Genomic DNA, 23,062 nt, shown 5'->3' with positions numbered 1-23,062 from the left:
GCAGTTTTTGAAATAACAAGCATTTCCTCAAATAATGAAGAACAGAAAATTACAAATACACAGCAAGAAAGAGCTCATTTTAAATTATCGTGGCAGCAAAAGGAGAAAGATTAGGAATAATACAAGTAAAATTATCATTGCCTAGAAATCATAAGCACAAACAAGAAGTAATTGAGAAATAAATTATGGCAAACATATGTAGAAATATCATCACAGTTTTGGTCCATTAAAACAAGATCATTGCAAAATTACACATTGGATCATAAGCATCTGACTTGTGTCATTTTCATTAAAAAAATACGTATTTGTAAGACTTAAGTATGTTGTATAAAAAATTTCTGGAATGCAAACACACCTGTATCAGCCAATATACATTTGGTTTTGGCCATCCATCAGGAGGATGACAAGTGAGTTTAAAGGGGTCTCCCTCCTGCGCAGTAACAGAAATTGGTGGCTCGTCTTTAAAAGAATTAAGCTCTGCTTTCCGCACAAAAACTGAGTTTGATGTAGCTGTGCCCCATTCATTCTCAGCGAAGCACTGATACTGACCTGTATTCATATGAGATGAGATAAAACATACATAGCAATGACTCTGCAATTATAATTTTAAAGTTTGGCTTATAGCCAACACACCACAAATTTAAATCATCTTCACACCTCCTAATGTCCTAAAAAATTATATTTATTTGGTCATTAACCAGCGTCTGGCTTCTTTGGTCACCATCAGTGTCCACTGCATGTCACAAAAGTAAATAAAATGATATGTAAGTTGTACAGATATTATTAACACAGAAGATGCAAAAATTATGACATGTAGAATGTTTGCATAGGAAAGTACTACATGGTTTTTTTTCTCTCATGCAGAAATAACAGAATTAACTACAAAAGGTATAAAAAGCTTTGTTCATGTAGAGACACATTTAAGAAGTGACGAAAAAGTTTAATTTACAATTTTAGTATAATTTAACTGAGGGTGGAAGGAAAGTGAGTTTGATCATTTAATACATAATATGTTTGTTGATTTCCATATGTTGGCAAAATTTCACATAACTTTGCAAAGAAGTTAAAGCAGTACATAAGTAGTAGTAGTAGTAGTAGTAGTAGTAGTACAGACCTTTATTTTCTTATACCAAAAGCGCACCAAAATTGTAATTCACTAATAAAGACAAACTGCAATGCTTGGCAGAGTGGTGTGTATAAAGTCACATGCAAGCACTGTGAAAAACAATATGTTGGTCATTCAGAGAGAGCTGTTACAATTAGGTTACCTGAGCATGTGAGAAGCTGGAGATTAAGTATGAAAGGTTCAACCTTTAGCCAAATATCTTTTAACAGAAAACCATTTACAGAATGTAGAATGTAAAGTTTACATTCTGCGAAGAAAAGCAGAGAGATGACCCTATAGGAAATCAACATATATATGACAAGAGTGCCAGTTTAGTATTACAGGATCGAACTCAATTTCCTTTTTCCCCTTCTGGTAGATTAAGTTTTAGTTACAGGTACTAGATTAAAATAGCAAATTCACTTACATTTTTCATCAGTTGTTATATGATATCTTCACATTAAAACATCATGTTGCCTAAGTTTATGAAGTTTTTAATGCGGAGATAACATGACACTTCATAAACTTTGGTAACAGGAAGTTTTTAATGTGGAAATAACATGTTACTACTGATGAAAAATGAAACTGAATTTACAATTTTAATCTAGTATTTGTAACTAAAACTTAATCTACCAGAATGGAAAAAAGAAACTGAGTTTGAGCATGTAATACTAACCTGGCACGCTTGTGTCACATGTTTGTTGACTTCCAGTAGGGTGATCTTTCTGCTTTTGTTAACAGAATGTGAACTTTACATTATACATCTTGTGAATGGTTTTCTGTTAAAAGATGTTTGGCTAAAGGTTGAACCTTTCATACTTAATCTTCAGTTTCTCACACCTAACCTAATTGCCACAGCTCTGCCTAAATGACCAACATATTGTTTTCCACAGTGTTTCCATATGATTTTATACATATCACTCTGTCAAGCACTGCAGTTTGTCTTTACTTTTGAATTACTATGTTGCTATGCTTTTGGTATTATAAAATGAAGGCCAGTACTTCCGAGACAAAAATAATATGTAATATACTCTAAATTCATTTTCGTGTCTTTTCTGTCTATTATATAAATAACATCTTTGCAAACCATGTCATCTTATCTGTGTTTGCGACATTCACATGTCATTTAAAAACGGCCTAAGAAGCCGAAAACCCCTCCCATTCTGATCATTGATATGGCAACAGTGCTCCTCACATGAATTACAATGTTATTTCCATGTAACTGTCTGGGGTAGTGAATAAAGTCTGTGTGTTGACCAGTCTATTGTCCCCTTCCTGTGTTTGGTGAAGAATAAAAGCAAAAACCTGTCACTTAACTAATGGGGAGCACTTTGTGCCAGGATATGCTCCAATGAACAGAAGCACACATGATGGATAGGTTTCGGTGAACAGTTAGGTAAGGAGGCACTAAGTCATCAAACTGTCATCACATGGGAGAAAAAGCTTTTCACCTGAGAAGTGTTTTGGGTGCCCCCCTCTCTAGTCATCCATCAACCCAATTGAAGATGTGCAGAAGTTAGAGCATCTGTGATGTGTTCGCAATGCAAGTTGGCCAGAAAGCACACTGCATAACTGGAATTAAAAGGAGAACAACACAACTCTGCATGAAAATGGATCAGGTTTGCAAGCATCCAGGATCCAAGCATGGACATCAATGAACTAACAGATGGTGAGTCAAACTGCTGGAGGCATATCAATCAAGCTGCATGGAGATAATGGTGGTGTAAATATGGGCATTTGGGACAAATAACTGTATGGTTTATGATTAAAGTTATGAAGAAATAATTGTAGAGTAAAGGGACTGTCTAATCATACTGTATGAAATCAGGAGTGACAAACAGAACTAAAAATTGTTTAAATGTTCCACGTAATCAAAATTAGATTTGCCTTACCCACTGATATGTACAATGGATCAGGAACTGTTTCAACATGCATTCCAGCCCAAATAAATACAACAGCATCAAAATCAGATACATCAGTCAATAATGAAAACTGCTAATATCAGTACTGGTTGATCATTATGTGTAGCAGCAAATGGACACAAAACACAAATAATCCAAGGTCTTATAGCTCGCACTTCAGAACAAATTAAATGAGATTTCAATAAAAAGTGTAAGCACTCATTTGCACATCACTCAAATTTGCCTACCTTACTGGCACAAATTCTCTATTATTTCTGGAGAGAGTACATGTATTAACCTCGATATAACTGAGGTTTCTTCTTAAAGCCTTTTTTCTGATAATTGTGACTACATTTGCTACTTTGTTTCTTGATAAATATTATTTGGAACAGATGCTGATCACATGAGGTACCATATGAAAACTTTGTTTTGGTCATCACTGAAGACATAATTCTACTTTGACGAAAATATCAAAATACTAAGCAACACATTCCTGACAGATATATTAATTTACCCAATTCAACAAGTACATACACAACACACATACCTAGATCTTCATCTCTGGGTGATGTTATAACCAGGGTGCCCCTTCCAGGCTGCTGTGAGATTCTATTATCATAAGCCTGCCAGTTGAAATGTTTTCCATTCTTGATCCAGCGATACCTATAAAGTGTTGATCATCACATAAATAGTCTTTTTAATTCAATTAAATAATGAGAAAACTGTCTTGCCAGTTTCTTAATATATATCATTCACCAAATGGATTACTCAATCTACTGGTTGATACTTTCAGAGTTTATAAACTTATCTCTAAAAATATGCAATGAAAAAATTGCAAATAAACTTGCAATCTTAATGTAATTTCTATGTCTGTGTAAGGTGGACAATTCAGTTTCGTTGCAAAACGTTGTTGCCCCAAGACTAAATAACTTATTTTTACAGTACTCAAAATAATTTTTTTCTAAGATCAATGCAGTTTCCATACTCATGTAGATAAAACTCTTCTATATATTACTGTTTATGAAAATCAATGTGCACTCCATGACAAAAAAAGTAAGGCTCTCAGAAGATAATGTCAATTTTTATGTAACTTGGCACATGCGTATGCACAAACACACCCACCAACTCGTACCACTGGTAGGTATGTAAATTATTTAAGAGTTGTAACACTCTGTGATAGAATGGCAACCAGTGCTGTTATCAGGGCTGGTTACATAATGGGTGTGAATGATGTCAGATGTTTAGTGACCACTGAAATACAAGCAGACACTGTGTAATCAAGCGAGACAGCATTATCAGCACCTGGCAGAATTTGAAAGCAGTTTTATTGTGGGTCTCCATTTGGCTGGCTGGTAGAATCGTGCTGTATTCACAGTTGTGGGACACTCGGATGTGACAGTGGTCTAGTGTTGGCCTGAATGGAAATATGAGAGCAGACATACTCCCTGTCAAAGTTCCAGGGAGGAGTACCATATTGTGGAACAAGCACCCTTCACCTTTGCAATTGCCATACGAAAACAAGTACTGGACTCCTCGCAACATTCTGTATCATCCCACGTCATTGGTAGGAAACCAGCAACTGTGTGGAGGCTACTACTATCCAATGCGGAAGCTGCAGTTAACACAAAAACACAAACTGCTGTCTTTGGAATGGCACCATACAAGGAAGCAGTGACTGCTGGTGGATGGCATCACATTGTATTCAGCGATGAAACACTGTTCTGCTCTACCTTCAATGACCAACATCTGGGAGTATGGTAGCGACCTAAGGACAGGTCATTTTCTTCTACTGTTTGAGAGACAAACAGCAGTGTTACTCGCAGTATCATAATGTGGGAAGCAATCAGGCACAACTTTTGGGCACAGCTGGTAGAGAACAATAGAGCTCTGTCAGTGCAATAATAAGTCAGAGACATCCTGCATCCTCATGTGCTACCCCTCTTGTGACAGTATGATGGTGCTATTTTTTCCAACAGAGCAATGCCTTTTCATTCAGAGCACGGCCTCTCTGAAATGTCTGCATGATACTGAGGAATTCCCACGGACAGCAAGATCCCCAGACCAAGTGTGTGGGGCTAGCTCAGTTGTCAACTCCATCTCACTGCCTGTAGCCAGGATATCAATGACCAGTTACAAAAGTTGTGGGCCAGCCTATCTCAGGAAAGGTTACAAAAGCTTTTATGGCACCATTTCCAACCAAATTAGTGCATGCATCCAGGTCAGGGGGTGCATCATCATAGCGATAAGTAAGCTCATACTGCCAAGTTCTTTATAAATTTAACTCTATATTGTAAGCATTCAAATAACATCACATACCCTCTCAACCTGTGAAGTTTCATTTTGCCTCCTCCTCCCCTTCTGGGGGCTTCACTTTATATTTGTATTTCCTCACAAATCGCACACACCTTGTTCATACTGTTTTAAGCAAATAAATTTGCAAAGCACTATAGAGAGAATGTACTGCCTCATAAATGCTAAGTGGTGAAAGAGAAAAACCACATGAAACTGCAAAATAATACTGATTTTCCAACAATTCTGTTACCACTTTAATACATGTACTACAGTAATAGTGTTAAATGAACTATGGTAACCTGACAATACAGGGGTGTATCAAAAAGAATCATCCAATTTGGCACAACTATATTTCTGAAACTAATAAACATATACAATGTCCCCACCCCCTGTACCTCTTCATATGTATTCAATATGCCCCCCTTGAGATACATGGCATATTCGACGCCGTATTCAAATTGTTCCCACACTGCAGCGAGCATGTCTTGAGTTAGGCCTACAGCTTTCACAGCTGCCGTTATGTGATGTCTCAGTTCATTCATTGTTATTGGTAACACAGGGATGTCCCTCTTTTGTCTTTTGTAAACTCCCACAAAAAATATCACATACAGTCAGGTCTGGTGACCTTGCAGGCCAGCAATGTAGGGGTGAATCATTTGGTCCAGTGTGACCAATCCATTGTTCAATAATTGTTTGATTTAAAAATTCCTGCACTTCCACATGCCAGTGTGGTGGTGCGCCATACTGTCGGTAAATGAAGTCATTTGAATCAGTCTCCAACTGTGGGAAAACAAAGTTCTCAAGTGTATACAGATACATGTAGTCGGCACAGAAAAATGGACCACACACCTTTTCCCCTGAAACTGCACAAAATGCATTAAATTTTGGAAAGTCCCTATCATGTTGTACAACTTCACGTGGTCGTTCCGTACCCCATATTCTCACACTATGACAGTTCACCTTTCCCTTTAAATGGAATGTTGCCTGGTCACTAAATACTAAGCACGGAAGAAAACTATCATCCTTCATCTTGCCAAGAATGAAATTAGAGAACTCCACACATTGTTGCTTGTCACCTTCATGAAGAGCTTGCAATAGCTGAATTTTGTATGGTTTGATCTGTAAGCGCCAACGCAGACGGACATCGGGGGGCATGTGTAGGTGTCAAGCTACATGACGACCAGATTTCTGCAGAGTCCTTGTGAAACTATGTCGGATACGTTTGACGTCTGCTTCAGACACTCAGGGATGGTTCGGTGATTTGTCTTTACACAAACAACCTGTTTCTCGGAATTGTTCATGCCATCATTTAATGCTCAGTACTGTAGGAGGATCCCAACATACCTAGTACGAAAGTCATGCTGAAAGTTATTACTGACACATACTGCACAAAATGAAGAACATAAAACGTTTTCTGGTGTCCTGACACCATTTTTACTAGAACTGAAGTGGGCACACAGTGCTGCTGCCTAGTGGGAACCATGTAAAACTTGACAGTTTGCTGTTTCCAACACTACATTGTTCACGCACATACCTCAAATAACATAATAGTTATGATTTTTTTAATCGGGTGATTCTTTTTGATATATGTCTAGAATTAGTTATGAATGTTGGTATTTACAATCAAGAGATGAAATTGTCACTCAACTTGTGTGAAATACTTGTGTCATACAATATGGCTACAGGAAGGTTTAACGCAAAAGGATGGATGAAAGATGGGAAGGGAAGGAAACGAAAGAGACAAAAGTGGAAAGTACAATGTGCAGACTTACTTAGGTGCTGGTTCACCTTCAGCTTCACACTCTATGATGAAAGGCTTATCATTTTCATTTTGTTGTTGAGCTACCTGAAATAGTAGCTCATCTGTTGGTGGTTGTTTAATGATTTGTGGTGGGGACTGGACTGAAATAAAATAAAGTTTACAATGTTAAATGTATTTTCTGTGTTAATACTTAATTTAAAACAACAGTAAATAGATGCATTATAATTTTTTAACACTTTAAACTCAACATTTCTGTCATGTTTTTTTTGAGATCACGAAAATAGCTAGGCAGTGAAATTCCAATTGGAAAAAAATATAACTTCTTGCTTGATATGCTATGTTTCTAAAAACATCTGGTCATAGAAAAGAATATCCTTTTCTCAACTGCTGTTTACGACAACATGCATATGTGTTGGGCAATTGTCTTCTAGTAAAATCCATTTGTCATTTACTTACCTAATATCTGAGAACAAAAGAAATCTTTTAAATTATGGTGTAACTTGTTTTCACAGTAAAATTTTTAAGATTCCTTATGAGGTCTTCAATTTCCCAATGAAAACCTATTTAAATAAGGAGTTCAGAGATTAAAAACATTTACTTGCAGTTTCTGACTCCTGAGCCTAGATTAGCAGAATGTATACATTACACTAGATGAATGTTACATGTATATGGAATCATTTAGATGTGTTGCTGTGTACAAGTTTGTTTGGTACAGAACACATCAATTCCAAAAGGGGACACTTCTTCAGACTGCCAGATATTCTTGCCTAAAACTGCAAAGTGGCTTGCAGCGTACAGATTCGGAAGGAGAATTTTACAAACTTCAGGACAAAGTAAGAAACATTTGCTTTTTATGTCTGTTTGCGCAGCCACTTTCTGCAGCAGCTGTTACAATCCCTCTTGTGTGATCGTTCTGAGCACTGGAGTTATTTCCATTTACCCTCTCTTTAGTAACAGAACTGCACTTACATGTGTTCCACACTCAGCACAAGACCCCCCCCCCCCCCCACACACACACACACATACAAACAAATTCCTGTCAGAGGTTGGCAATACTTACAACTATCCAGAAAAACAAATGTACTAAGATGAACACTGTGCTGAATGAGGAATATATGTACTGTAACTGCAATTATATTTCTAAAGGAATGTGAACTGGAAAAAATGCCAATCTAACATAAGGAAAAATACTTTCCAAAAACTGTGAAAAATTGCCAAATGTGAGTACAAGCTTTTTTTCAACCGCAGCATTCACTAACAATGAACGAAAAGCTGTCATTTGCAGAATATGTGAACAAGAGGCTGAAACACCACAAGTAAATTGCACACCGGCTTCATAAAGAAACACTGTTTTTAATCTGTAAAAACCAAAATGTAAAAACAACCAGTATCATGTACCCATATTTCCAGAATGACTACAGAAGATACTTTGTAAATAAAAGCAAAACACACCTAAGCAAAACACGCCTGGTGTAAAATACTCTAATTCATCGCAGTAAACTTAAGACATAGAAAACAATAATAACCGCATTTTTTTTTGTTTTGTCAAAAAATTCATGGCCCAAGATACAGCCACAAAATGTTGGCACCTCAATTGAAAAATTTCATGTGCAATTTTTGGTAAATTGTTACCATATTCTATGTCTGAAACAGTTCAAAATATTACAATGCATTATATTTTATTTGAAAGATGACTTTTTCCCGATTAAGATTATATCCTGGGTTTGTAAATACAGTGGAACATCGCTTAACAAGCACCTCCCATAAAGTGCAATTCGCTTAACATGCAAAACAATTGTAAAAAAATTACTTGCTTCATGAGCAATGCAATGATCATACATAACAAGTGACAACAATTTAGCGTGACATTGCCAGCAGTTCATGCGCAGTGGGGGAAATCTTCAACAATATGAATACCTTTCAGTGTCGGCAGCAGCATATGAACAATGTCTTCGGTATGTACTGCAGTCCGGGTTTAGCACTCTTTCTGCTACCATTTTAGTACAGCTTATCATCACACATTTTTTCTAAACTTGTGTTCATACAATGATTTCTGTGCGCAAATTTTAATAATTTTCTTAGATATGTCTCCAAAGATAAAAGCCGCAAGACAACAATCATATGAGAAAGAAAATGGCCTTAGAAATGAAACGTAAAATTATTGAAAAATGGAAACATGACGAAAGCTTTGCTGATTTAGCATGCACAATTGGTCTACATCAACTTCTCGCATTATTCTCAAGGACAAGACTAAGGAGATAGGTGCATCAAAGAGAGTGACAACAGTATCTAAGCAATGGTTTCGTATTCTGGATGATGTCAAAAGGTTGTTCCTTATATGTATAAATGAAAAGCAACTGCAAGATGACGCCATTAATGAGAACTTCATTTGTGAGAAGGGGAGAACGATTTCTGCCAAACTTGTTAAGAAGATGCCAGGGTCATCAGTGGCCGAAGAAGTGTTAGAGGGTAGTTGTGGGTGGTTTGACAAGTTTAAGAGAAGAACCGGCATCCACAGTGTTGTGTGGCATGGTGATGCAATAAGCTTCAACACAAAAGTAGCAGAGAACTTTATAAGCAACTTCAAGATGCTCATAGATTCTGAGGGTTATCTGCTGCATCAGGTTTTTAATTGTGATGAGATGGGTCTATTCTGGAAAAAGATGCCAAAGTGTACCTTTATAACAACAGAGGAAAATGCAATGCCTGGTCACAAGCCAAAGAAAGACCATAGCATACTGCTATTCCGTGACAATGCAGGTGGCGACTTGAAAATTAAACCACTGCTTGTGTACCATTCAGAAACTCCATGAGCCTTCAAGAAATGTAAAGTCCAGAAGAGCAGGTTAAATGTGGTGTGGAGGTCCAGCAACAAGGTTTGAGTGACACGTGATCTTTTGTATGATTGAATCAATGAAGTATTTGGTCCTTTGGTGAAAAAATATTTGTCTGAGATGAATCTGCCACTCCATGTCTTGCTTGTTATGGACAACGCTCCTGCCCATTCTCCTGGACTACAAGACCACTTCCTTGAAGAATGTCGATTCATCAAGATCCAATTTCTACGTCCCAACACCATTCTGTTACTCCAGCCTATGGATTAGCTGATTACTTCTAACTTTAAGAAGCTCTACACTAAGGCATTCTTTGAGCACTGCTTTGCGTTGACTGGTGCTACCAATCTCACTCTCATAGAGTTTTGGAAATTTCACTTCAACATTGTTGCCTGCATCGCGATGATAGATATGGCGAGGGAAGGGGGTTACCAAGAGGACTCTCACTTCTGCTTGGAAGCAGCTTTGGCTGGACTGCGTTGTCGAATTTGACTCTGAGGCATTTGAATAAGTACCTGTGGAGCCAGTAGTGAAAGAGATTTTGTCTTTGGCCAAGAGCATGGAACTAGAAGTGGATAACAATGAGATTGACGAGCTTGTGGGAGATCACAGCCAACAAAAGACCACCAAAGAGCTTATGGAGATGCAATGTTTCTCACAGTAGGAAGTTGTGGAGAGGAGGAGGAGGAGGAAGCAGTAACAGTAAAGCAGCTATCTTCCAGTGCAATAAGAGAAATGCTGAAAGAATGGGAATCGGTTGCATAATCACTGAAAATCATCACCCCAATAAAGCAATGACTATGGTCGGTACAAATTTATTTGACAATAATGCTGTGTCGCATTTTTGCCAAGTGTTAAAGCATCGGCAGCAACAAATGACTATAGGTAGCTTCCTAATAAAAAAATAATTATTTACGTATTATGAATAATAAAGTACATAATAGTGCATGTATAATTTTCTTTGAATACATGGCATAAAGAAGATAAAACTTTTAGTACCTTTTCTGCATGGAATGCATTATCTTATTTTACATTTATTTATATAGTATAAATTGTTTCACTTAACAAATGTTCCATGCTACGAGAAAGATTCTGAAACGAATTATGTTCGCTATGGAAGGTTCCAACTGTATGGGTATCTACTTTTATTTTATTATAATTTTCTTAAGCAGGTCTTGGACCAATGTCGTAGAGTAAAAATGATAAAAGAAATTTGGAAATTGTTAACTGTCCAGTTATCCAGGGCTGGTTTAAAAAAAAAATTATCCGCAACAGCGACTTAGCACCCGAAACGACCACTGCTGGCTGTGGTAACTCCTCTATAGAAATTTTACAGTTGTCTGTGGCGCCCCTTTCAGCTTGGCACCCCAAGCAGTGGCTTGTGTCACTTGGGCCTTAAAGCAGCCCTGGAGTGATCTCATAACCCTTTCAAAGAAAATTATTTTCCTCCACATTCCATTGTCATCAAAATACATGATGCTGACAATGCAAGAAATGTGAGGACTGCAAAAAGAGTGGTTAGAAAACCAGATCCTTATTGTGGTCATCTTGCTCACAAAGTACATGTTCATAGGACACAGTCATTATATATGGAAGATATATGAGGCTGTTCTCAAAAAAGAGACACCATTGCTGAAGAAAAGTGGTGAAAATGGAAAAGAAAAAAAAAAAATCATGGCCTATGATATTAAAGAAACTGTTGTGATGTATAAGATTCAATATTTAACATATCAGTTGGAAGATCAAAATTTTACACACTCGTCTAAGTTGGTTGTTCCATATCCACCTAGAGATATCTACATATCAGTGTATTGCAGAAATTTTGAACCTGGTGTGGGAACTTTGAAGAACTTATTTCAAGCCTTGACATACTGTTGGATATATTTGTATTAATAATATCACCAGAAATAATTTACAATCTACGATATTTTAAAGATAGTTGGTACCCGAGTTCAATAGCATTTATTAGCAAAGGAAGATACCAACTCAGCTGAAAAAACATGAAGTGCAGTGGTCTGCTCATTACTGGTATAAGTGTATTGCACTACAATGCTATTGTTTGGAACCTGTATATTTATACATTTTGAAAGCCTTTTGTATGTTTGAAATACATCTCTATCAGGTAGCCTATCTTTAAGAAGTATTAAAACACTGTTTCAAAAAAAGACTAGACCTTGATTTCATGAGTCCAATATATGAGAATAAGACAACAGAAACTGGTTTAATGTGTGACAAAAATTTTCAGTTGTTTGTAAAACTTGTTAAACTTAAAAGTGGGATTTCACCTTTTCAGGAAATTCTGTACTGAACAAAACTGATCAAAAGTAAAACGAATCAATTTTTGGGACTGGCATTTTTTGTGTGGATGTGGACAAGGGGAGGACTGAACTCCATTAAAATATTTGAATTGTGCAGCAAAAAACTGATGATGATGGTTTGAGGTGAGGGACATTTGACATCACTGTTATCAGCCTCCTGACAAAAAGGTGGCATGCTAATCTCATGGGTGGAGAAAAAGGCTGTCTCCACATGAGGAGCAGTTTATAAAGTATTAAAGTCTGCCTCCCTTCCCCACCTGTTTAGGGATGAGGTCTGATAGCTCACAAAATTTCACTACTCTTGTAGCACTGGAATCAGCATCTGTGAGGATGGTGGTCAGATCTCCATTGAGACCGAGAGCTCCCTAATATTAGTAAATAGGGCACACATTGACACGATATGCTGAAGTGAAAGTGCCACGCCCCAAACTTTAAACTGCCAGAGGAGGAAGCCATGTGTTGGAAGGCTATGTCTGATTCGCAGCCTAGTTAGTAGAACCTCCTTCCAGTGGCAAGACTGGCATGAAGTTCGCCATGCCATTGTGGTCAATTTGAGCAACTGCAGCCATTCTGTCTCTCACTGAAGCATGATGCACAGAATAACTGAGAGTATAACCTTAATCAGAAAAGTATCTTTCAAATAAAAAGAGCAACAAAACATTCAATATACAGGGCATTTTAATGTTTTATACATGTGACAAAAATATCACCCAAGGCTCCATCTGTGGCCCATATCTTCAGGACAAGATTTATTTATTTATTTATTTATTTATTTTTTGGCGAGAAAGAAAGGTTTTTTACATTTTCCTGAATTCAAATGTACGCTAAATTTAATACAATCTGATACTACATAGGTGAGGTTTTTTCTTCCTTTGTCTGTCTGAATGCATACAGACTATGCTGTTTTACGAACAACTATTTACAAATTAGCCCACTTGACACAGAAAAATATGTTCCAACAAATTTCTGCAGCAGACTGAATGCATGCCCAAAATCACACAGCAATGTGGATGAAGTTAAACTTATTCACGTGTTCAGCAACTTTGAATAGTGACAGTAACTACTGGAGAAAATGCTTCAAGATTATTTGTAAATCCAGATAAAAGGTACAAAAAAATCAAGAAAATATGGAGTTAATATGTCAAAAATTAAAGCAGAAAAAGAACTCTCAAACTGTATGCGTGCTAAAGCATTTACGAATTAAATAGGAATGGGAAGAATATATCTTGTCAATGCCAAAACACACACACACAAACACACACACACACACACACACACACACACACACACACACACACACACACACACACACACACCACCTTCCTCTGACTAGCTTTGATGAAGAAAATTACTTCCTTCAAAAATGATAAATGAAACTATTTTGGCATTATAACAATTTCATTTCCATTTTCTAAGACGGGGATCATCTATGTCCACTGGCTGAAGACTCTTTGTCATGTGGATAGATCATATAACAATTTTATAACTTCTCTACATGTATGTGCTGTTGTGTACATTAGGTGATTAACTTAACGAGACACACATAATATATTCTTTAGCTTATTAAGCAACTGAAATACATAATTCCACAAACACTATGGTTCTACAATCCCATAAAGGACACAAACAAGGCAGTCCTGAGTAAAATATATTTTTGTTATTCGCAATTGAGCACTGATAACTGTACTCGGTATTACCAACCACAAATTTTAATTTTTTTACATTTAGAGGACGTAAGAAAGCATTATCAGCACTAACTGGAAATGAAGAAAAATGCATTTGCTGGCCAAAATTAAATATTCAGTTTTGCTCTCAAAGACATTCTTAGCAAGCAAACATCAGCAAATCTACACAAATTTGGAAGGAGGGCATCAAAACTGCAGTACACCCATGTCTCCCCCTTCCTCTACATTTTTCTCCCTATGTTCTCTCAAACCTGACTAAAATCATTACCCAGAATAAGCCTAAAATGAGTTCTGTTCTCTGAAAAGATTTCTTATAAAGGAAAATTCCAAGCACATTATAACTACTTGTTGCATTAGAACTGAAACCAATATCTTCTTTTTGTATGCAATCCTTTGCCATTCAAATGGTACAATGATGCCCATGACAGCTATTCCCTACATTCGAGCTCACTTTCAGCACCAATTTCTACTCTCCACACAAGTTTCATTTCACATGCTGCTGCAGAACAAAATATTCAATGTGGAACTCACCACTCACAAAGGAAGTCAGGTAATTGCAACCCTCTGCACTTTTACAAGCTTTACTACCTTCAGCTATATGCATCCATACTGCTCCTGAATGTATTCTAATGTAATTCATTCATTTTTCATTTGAGCGTCATCCATGTCTTTTCTTATTTATCAGGATCTACTAACCCCCCTGTCCCATATGTGCACACATAACAGCTAATCTAAAATGCACTGCTTGGATGTTAAATGACTGGAATAAAGCACCAAAGTAAGTTAGTGCCAAAGATTTGCTTCACTACAATTATTTGTCTGTTAAGAATATAGCAACAAGCTGTGATGTGTGCAGTGTGGCATAATCAACAAATAGGTATCAATGGATAATTGGCTGCACTGACTACCTCACCCTGCTACACTGTCACTACAGCTAAGCCGACTGCAGGTTCAGAAATTGCAAAGTTCCTTGAAAAAGACATTATTTCAAAGCACAGAGCACCCCCTTTGGTGATCTCTGATCATGGGTTTTTCAGTTGAGATTAGTATCACAAGTAATTTCCCGTAGTGTCATCTCCCACAGAATGACAACCTGCCTGCCATCTATACTGGAAGACATGTTCTCTGTGTCCATTGTTGTTGAACAGAGGCTGGGGTACAATGACACCTGTTATGGCATTCACATATAACAAACTGAAGCAGGAGACTACAGACTTCACACCACTCTTCCTGCTTCATATTTGTGGTGCCAAAACAACATTGGATACACTGTTCCCATTTGAATGCCTCATCAACGGAATCACAAAGGCAAGGCAGCTTGCTCGCAAATGGATCTTGGATGCCCAAGAGAGGCAAAGAGTGCTAATGACAAGCATCGGCAAGTGAGATACAGTCCACTAGACAGGGTACAGATTTTTAAGCCTGTGGAGAAACTGAGACTATTGAAAAAGTTCCTATATTGTATCCTTCATCACTTCTTGGACGTCATATATGTAGTCAAGGATTTTATGACCTTTCATCAAGAAGACAAAAGCACAGAGATGTCAGCTACACTCTTAGTATGAAGCCTCATTACCATCTAGGGTTGATGATGGGAGGTTCAAGAAACTTAAAGACCCAGATGATGATCCCAAAGCATCGATGCTCACCATAGTGAAGGGGATGTGACAACATGACCAGAATGCAAGAATCTGCCAGTGTCACTATACCGAGTACCGCTGACAATATCTGGATCCAAGCTTTGAAACAGTGGGTGACTATTTCTCTAGGAGAGGAAGCATTGTCATGAGCTGTGATGGTATATGTAGTGTGGGGTAGCAGTTATATCGCTGGCTGGCATGCTGCAGATCACCAGTTCAAACCCAACCAAAAGCAACTGCCTTTTATTTAGTATTTATCAGTTCTGGAAGATTCTTGAAATATGTTATGTTTACAATGTTTGCATATTTTGGAATATTCAGTATACATAACAACACAAGCATTCTGTAATATTCAAAGCTTGAATAAATAGCTGCATTCCCTATCCAGGTGGTTTGGTCTATTCTGGCTGTACATTGGTATTGGTAATAAACATACTTTCTGTACTAAGTGTTGTACTTCACTGACAACCCTGCCTTCAGATGTGGACATGATTACGATTTCAACATGACAATATCTACAGAAAGGAAATACAAAAATCGAAGACCAAAAACAGAGCAGTCATTCAAGTCCTCAATTCTTGTAATGACACAGTTTTGCACAGCCAATTGGAGGATTGTTTAAGATACACACTAAGAGGCAGGGAAAGAGGTAATGTATTTTAAATGCTTGCAGTAAAACTATTCAATATTCTCTACACAGTTTCTTAACATCTGTCACCATAGCTTTGACCTTTTGTTTAATACTTGTTTGGAATGAAGACAGTGCATCCAGACTGATAACTACGGTTTTGAACACTACTTGGTAAAGACATTGAATATAACTAACAGAAAGTGTTTTACTGGAACTAAGACTGAGATGAATTAATTCTCTGCAGCATAGCCCAAGATCTAGGGTGGCTTGAAATGTTCCAATAGTTTGGTTAAAAGCTGCTAAAAGCAACATATGTAATATTATAACAATAAATTTGGCTACTCTTTATTGAACAGATCAAGTAGTTATTCAGAAGATAGTCAGTGCCCACGGGTTATGTACAGTTTATACAACTTCGCAGTGTCATTGTGGCCATACCTCACAGGCCCCAAATTATTATTTCGTTTGGTTTTTCAAAGCACACATGGAACTGTTGGCTAGTTTAAGTTCCTCTTCTTCTTCTTCATATCTTCCCAAAACTTTTTCATCCTCTTACTACATGTCTGTTATCTATCTAGTGCGAATGTGTTCTTGAGTTTCAAGCCCTTTTCTGTTAGTTGCTAGGATGTGAATTTGTATGCGTCATTATTTTGTGTGTTTATAGTCTGTGGGTCGATAGCAACTTTCATAAGACCCTTTTGGGTGTGTTTTGGTAACTGTGCTTTGTACTACAAACTTATTTTTTATGTAATGATTATCATCATCTTAATTTATGTAGGCCTAATTACAACTACTGTTTCTAAAATACACTGTGTATTTCTCCTTTATATCGCCATATTTGTAAAATTTATAGTGTTGCTGTGGTATCAATTGTATACTACAATATCATAGTAGTTTAATACTGGCACAATCTGCTCATTGATGACTAGTACGTGACTTCACACAGCTAATAATGAAATATAAAGTTTCCTATGTATTACATAAAAGTCAGGCAATATTTGAAACAGATAATGACAAATATCTGTTTACACAGATACTACAATTGTTTTGCATCATATATGGCATACTGTCATATGGGCCCTAATCAAACAGTAACACCAGACACACAGTCAAATGGGCAGCTTTACCAAAATGCAGAGTTCAACCTAGAAATCATTCCACAAAAATGACAATTAGCTATAAAAAGTTAATGTAAAGCTGCAACACCAAACAAGTTGCCTGCTTTGGAGTTTTGTATGCCACAAAGCACATAAACTAAACAGGATATGTTTAACTGTAAAACTGGAAGAAAATGAAGGCATATGCATTTTTATTCCTTCAGCCCAATTGGAGTCTTCAAAATTCAGAGAGAGCACACGGATTACATTGGGAAATGCTTTTTTTCCATCTACTGACCCAACAGAAATGGTCACACCACACCTGGATAGTGAAGGATAGGACCTATAATGGATATTGGGGTAACAGTTCTGTGACAGATACACAGTATGATGAACTGCAAGTAAGGTGGATCCATAGATTACATTAGATTAGATTCAGTTTTCGTTCCATACACCCAAAAAATGTGGTGATTCTCGTGGGAATGTCAGAAAATATGACATAAAAACATAAAGCATTTGAATATAATACTTACTACCCTGATCATTTGTCAGGGATTGTCAAAATAAGTGAATTAAATGCGGTGAACTGGAACAGCTAATATTTACAGAATTAACACGCTGTCAGAATGAAACATTGTTATGCACTATTAATAAATGTATCATAAAGAATAACTAATCTTGACTATTGTGACCAAGTGCTGTCAAAACTAAAATCTAGCAGACATTTGTACATAAGATAGCTTAACAGTCTCTGTTAAGATATTCATCTACAAGGGTTGCCTATCAAAAAGTCTTTCAGACCATGTTTTAACCGTGCTTTACCTGAAACCAAGTTACTTTTTGGAAATGGCCACTGGAGGAAAAGGGTGGCTTCTGTTCTGGGAGGGAAAACCCAAAGCTGAACAAGTTTGGTCCCCGATGAGACTAAATGAAAGAAGCAGTAACTCCCATCTCAAAACAATTCTGTTTCCGAAATCGTCAGTTGGTTAGCCACACAAACGTTTTACATATTCCAGAATGAATAACGTCCAAGTTGGGGCAGGATTTAACATTAGTAATTATTGACTGAATCGGTATCTGCAGGAATAGTTTTGCAAACAGCACTGCAATGTGTTATTTCGCGTTGACACCATAATGAACTCAACATTCCCTGGGGAATCCAAAGTGTGTTCCATTTCAGTGTGTACCACATGTTTTTACAATCTGTCACGAATGTTTCCATACACGCCCTACACATTACATGCAATACAGGACATTATATATAAACATATCGGTTAGTATTTTAATACTTACTTAGCGCAAGACACTGGGAAGTCGTGATTAATACCACTAATCGTATAATCCAAAACGAATCCATGTTCCACAGAAATCCTGTAAAAGAAATTAATTAATCGACGTCGAAAATTACACTAAAGACGCAAAGTAAGCCGTAAAACTTAATTTCGCTGTCCTTACGCCGCACAGCACCCTCCCTACCGACTCGCAACAGGCTATGAGAGTATTCTACAGTGATATGTTTGATTCATTGGCCCCAAAAGGCTGATGATCTAACCGAATGACTATTCCCCCCAAGGCGTGAGATCCAACTGACAACACCCACTATCCAGGACGCGACATTTATACAATATGCACAGTACTCTGCTGACATTTCAGAAAAGACCAAACTATCAGTATCAAAACATGGAGCTAATATAAACTCCAGACAAACGTCATTTCGGTGCTTCAGTGCAAAATTGGTAAACGTAAAAAGGCTTCCGGAGTTTTTAGTAACACTCCATTACTGCCCGCAGCAGTAGCTTTATCGATCTGGAAAACCGCAATGACGCAGTCCTTGCACTCAAGTAAAAGACGTGTAAGTTTCAGAACTGTAATATTGGTGAATACCTGTCACACACGTCACTCGATAAAAGAAAAAACTCGTAAACTAAAGTTTATTTCATGTTTGCTTAGTGCACTTATGCATTACAACAAGTCTTTCCGCTGCGTCACGTGACGACCACATTCGTCAACACAAACACGAAATGTGCTAGTGCAAATATATTTTTGTAGACAGTATGTTTCGGGAATAGTCGGTCCTCACTTATGTTATTTGCTTCACATAAAACTAAAAATGCAACTGGTCTGGTGTGGACATGCAATGTACAATGGAAAATTCGTACGAAAATATATTTATGGTATAAAATACTTCATCGATAAAGAACGAAAAAAATCTAACAGAATTTTCATACAATATTGATTTGTTGCTCTTATAGAGAACACAGAGTGTACTATTTCTGTCAACTGGACACACACAAGCATCAAGGAGTGGCACTTCCTGTAGCCTGCAATTGGTTGAATCGAGAAGTACCGTTGCGAACAGGAGCCAGCCAGGAGTAGTAGTTCATCATAGTGCATAGACAGATGATTTGGGATTAGTTTATCTATCTACAGAGACCTGGGCGGTCATTTTCCAGAAAACTAAACAAAAATCCCTTCGTCTTCAACAACAGTAGCAAGACTCAACAAAAATAGGAGCTCTAGTTAATAGCGCGTGTCTAAGTATTAATCTGGACAACAATACTGTATGTCGGTAAACAGCTGAGCCTGTCATGACACATTATGTTACATTGACAGTTATGCGAGTGACAATCATTTTATTAGGTATTAGAAACAGTTGTTCTCTTCCTGATCAAAAAACCGCAGGAAAAGGAGGAAGGCCAATCCGGAAGAGGACGTAGTTATCGAAAAGTAGCCATACTAAAGAAACATTTACAATTTGCACTCGGCGGTCCCCACATTCCTCTCCCGTTTTCGTTCATTAGTTTATTATTTAATACTTAACACACTATTTAACAATGACAGTGCTTGCATTGTTGGTTGTACCGAGTACTTACACTGTTTCAAAAAAAATTGTAATATTTGTTCATTAGCTTTTTCATGGATGGATAATGGTTCATACACACTGCAATGGATGCCACTGTGTGGGTCTCTTATCTTTTGTACTTCATAGAGTATGCTACAGTCAGTTGATGTTCGCATAGTTCATCTCCTACGTTGCCTCCATGTGCACTTAATTTTACTTTGTGTTGTTCATTCGCTCAGTTTTTTTTTACTTATTTATCATTTAGAGCCCGTATATGCAGCTCTTGGTTTTATGTCTTTTTTTCTTTTGCCTGTCTGGCAGTATTTACAACATTTCTACACCTACATCAATACCGTCCAAATTACCTAAAGTACATTTAGGTATGGGATGGTGGAAGAACAATAGCTTAAACGCTTTTGTAAACAAGTTAATGAGTTTAATTCCCTATTCGTGTACCTATGGAAGTGCTACATAGTAGGCCATAGTATGTTGTCATTTTTGGAACTTTCTAAAGGCCTTAGCGAGATTGTTGGCATCTTATCTTCAAGCATTTGCCAGTTCAGATTTCCAGCACTTTGGAGATTTTCCTGAGTGTTGAAGAAAACTGACAATTTGTATTTGTGCTGCCCGTCTTTGTATATGTCCAATATCGGCTGTTTGGTATTAGTCCCACAAACTTTAGTAGTATACTATGATTGCTCAAAAAAAGTAGTTTGACAGTAATTTCCTCTGTACACTTATTGCATTTTCCTAGTATCATACTCAGTAAACCAAAGTCTGTCACATGCTTTATCTGTGACTGAGCCTAAGTGATCATTCTGTATCATATCCCTACAGTTTATACTGTAGGTATTCATCCAAGTTGTTTGATTCCAGTTATGACATACAGCCACCATAGCCATAAGATATTACATTTTTGAGCTTTTAATGTCACATGAAAAAAGTTTGTTAGGGTTCTTATGACCAGTATTTTGGTTGGCATGCATGAGGTAGGTTCGAACTCCATATATGTTTCAGAGCTGCACGATAGATGGACATCAGTTAGATGTACAATACTGTTGTGAATTATTTTTGTAGACAGGTGTGGCCTGTATTTCATTTCAACTCTGGGTGCAATATTTTGTTTGTGGGATACAGAATGGGATTATATTGGGCTATGGGGCCTTGTTCAATTTTGGTAATTTTAGCTGTTTCTCAATGCCAATAACATCATTAATCTTTGCAGTGATATGAGAATTACACAGAAGCACAACACTGAGCGAGGTGGCACAGTGGTTAGGACTCTGCATGCATATTCGGAAGAACGACAGTTCAAATTCCTGTGCGGCCATCCAGATTTATGTTTTCCATGATTTCCCTAAATTGTTCCAGGCAAACTCCAGGACGGTTCCTTTAAAAAGTGCAAGGCCAATATCCTTCCTTGCCTTTCTGTAACCCAAGCTTCTGCTCTGTCTTGCTGTTGATAGGATATTAAACTCTAATCTCCCTTTCAGAAGCAATACCCTGATCATCCTTTTCAAAAACACTTTTGAAGACAAGGTTAAGTGCTTCTGTTTTGCATTACCATCGATTTCAGTTCCTGTCTTATCCACTAGCGCCCCTGACAGCCTTTACATATAACCAGAATTTCTTTGGGGTTTTGTGAGAGGTCTTTTGATACATGTTCTGCTTCAGTAGTCATCAGAGGCTTCTTCACCCATCACCCTTTTGACAGCCAAACACATTTCAGTAAGCATACATCTGCCTACACTTTATGCTTTCCTTTGCTTGTATTGTGCAGCAGTCACATGCTCTTTACCGAGACTGTATGCTATAGAGAGTACCCCCACTCACAAACTACACTGAAGAAGCAAAGAAACTGGTACACCTGCCCAATATCGTGTAGGGCACAAGCGCTCTTGCAGAAGTGCCGCAACACGATGTGGCATGGACTTGACTAATGTCTGGAGTAGTGCTGGAGGGAACTGACACCGTGAATCGTGCAGGGCTTCCCATAAATCCATAAGAGTACAAAGGAGTGGAGATCTCTTATGAACAGCACGTTACAAGGCATCCCAGATACGCTCAATACTTTTCATGTCTGGGGAGTTTGGTGGCCAGTGGAAGTGTTTAAACTCAGAAGAGTGTTCCTGGAACCGATCTGCAGCAATTCTGGACGTTTGGGGTGTCACATTGTCCGGCTGGAATTGCCCAAGTTCGTTGGAACGCACAATGGACATGAGTGGATGCAGATGACAGACAGGATGCTTACGTACAAGTCACCCATCAGAGTCATATCTAGATGTATCAGGGATCCTGTATCACTCCAACTGAACACACCCCACACCGTTACAGAGCCTCCACCAGCTTGAACAGTCCCCTGCTGGCATGCAGGGTCCATGGACTCATGAGGTTGTCTCCATACCTGTACATGTCCACCCACTCCATACAATTTGAAGCAGACTCATCCAACAAGGCAACATATTTCCAGTCATCGACAGTATAATGTCGGTGTTGATGGGCCCAGGCAAGGTGTAAAGCTTTGTGTCGTGCATTTATCACAGGTACAAGAGTTGGCCTTTGGCTCCAAACGCCCATATTCCATCAGAGTCATATCTAGACATATTAGGGATCCTGTATCACTCCAACTGCACACACCCCACACCGTTACAGAACCTCCGCCAGGTTGAACAGTCCCCTGCTCACATGCAGGGTCCATGGATTCATGAGATTGTCTCCATACCTGTACGTGTCCATCCACTCAATATAATTTGAAACTACACTCGTCCAACCAGGCAACGTATTTCCAGTCATCGACTGTATATTGTCAGTGTTGATGGGCCCAGGCGAGGCGAAAGCTTTGTGTCGTGCAGTTATCAGAGGTACAAGAGTGGTCCTTTGGCTCAGAATGCCCATATAGATGATGTTTCATTGAATGTATCGCATGCTGACACTTCTTGATGGCCCAGCACTGAA

The 23,062-nt window shown here is 37.9% G+C and overlaps 1 protein-coding gene across 4 annotated transcripts in view; it reads right to left on the bottom strand.

Annotated features, from left to right (window-relative positions):
* LOC126271941 (neuroglian) overlaps positions 1-19,562 on the bottom strand; it is a 78,581-nt gene extending 59,019 nt beyond the window's left edge. For 2 of the 4 annotated variants that reach the window (XM_049974365.1, XM_049974368.1), the window contains exons 1-5: positions 19,150-19,378; positions 18,559-18,636; positions 7,071-7,200; positions 3,554-3,669; positions 356-549 (exon numbers count right to left, since the gene is read on the bottom strand). In XM_049974365.1, the coding sequence (XP_049830322.1) occupies positions 356-549; positions 3,554-3,669; positions 7,071-7,200; positions 18,559-18,622 (504 nt within the window). In that variant the 5' untranslated portion in view covers positions 18,623-18,636; positions 19,150-19,378. Of the gene's footprint in view, positions 1-355; positions 550-3,553; positions 3,670-7,070; positions 7,201-18,558; positions 18,637-18,720; positions 19,379-19,493 lie in introns of those variants that run through there. The other 2 variants (XM_049974367.1, XM_049974366.1) reach the window with 2 other exon arrangements.
* Positions 19,563-23,062: the final 3,500 nt, after the last annotated feature.

The sequence above is a fragment of the Schistocerca gregaria genome, chromosome 5 (genome assembly GCF_023897955.1).
Source record: "Schistocerca gregaria isolate iqSchGreg1 chromosome 5, iqSchGreg1.2, whole genome shotgun sequence".
Lineage (NCBI taxonomy): Eukaryota > Metazoa > Arthropoda > Insecta > Orthoptera > Acrididae > Schistocerca > Schistocerca gregaria.
Note: the sequence above shows the minus strand (reverse complement) of the source record. Positions and strands in the feature narration are given on the sequence as shown.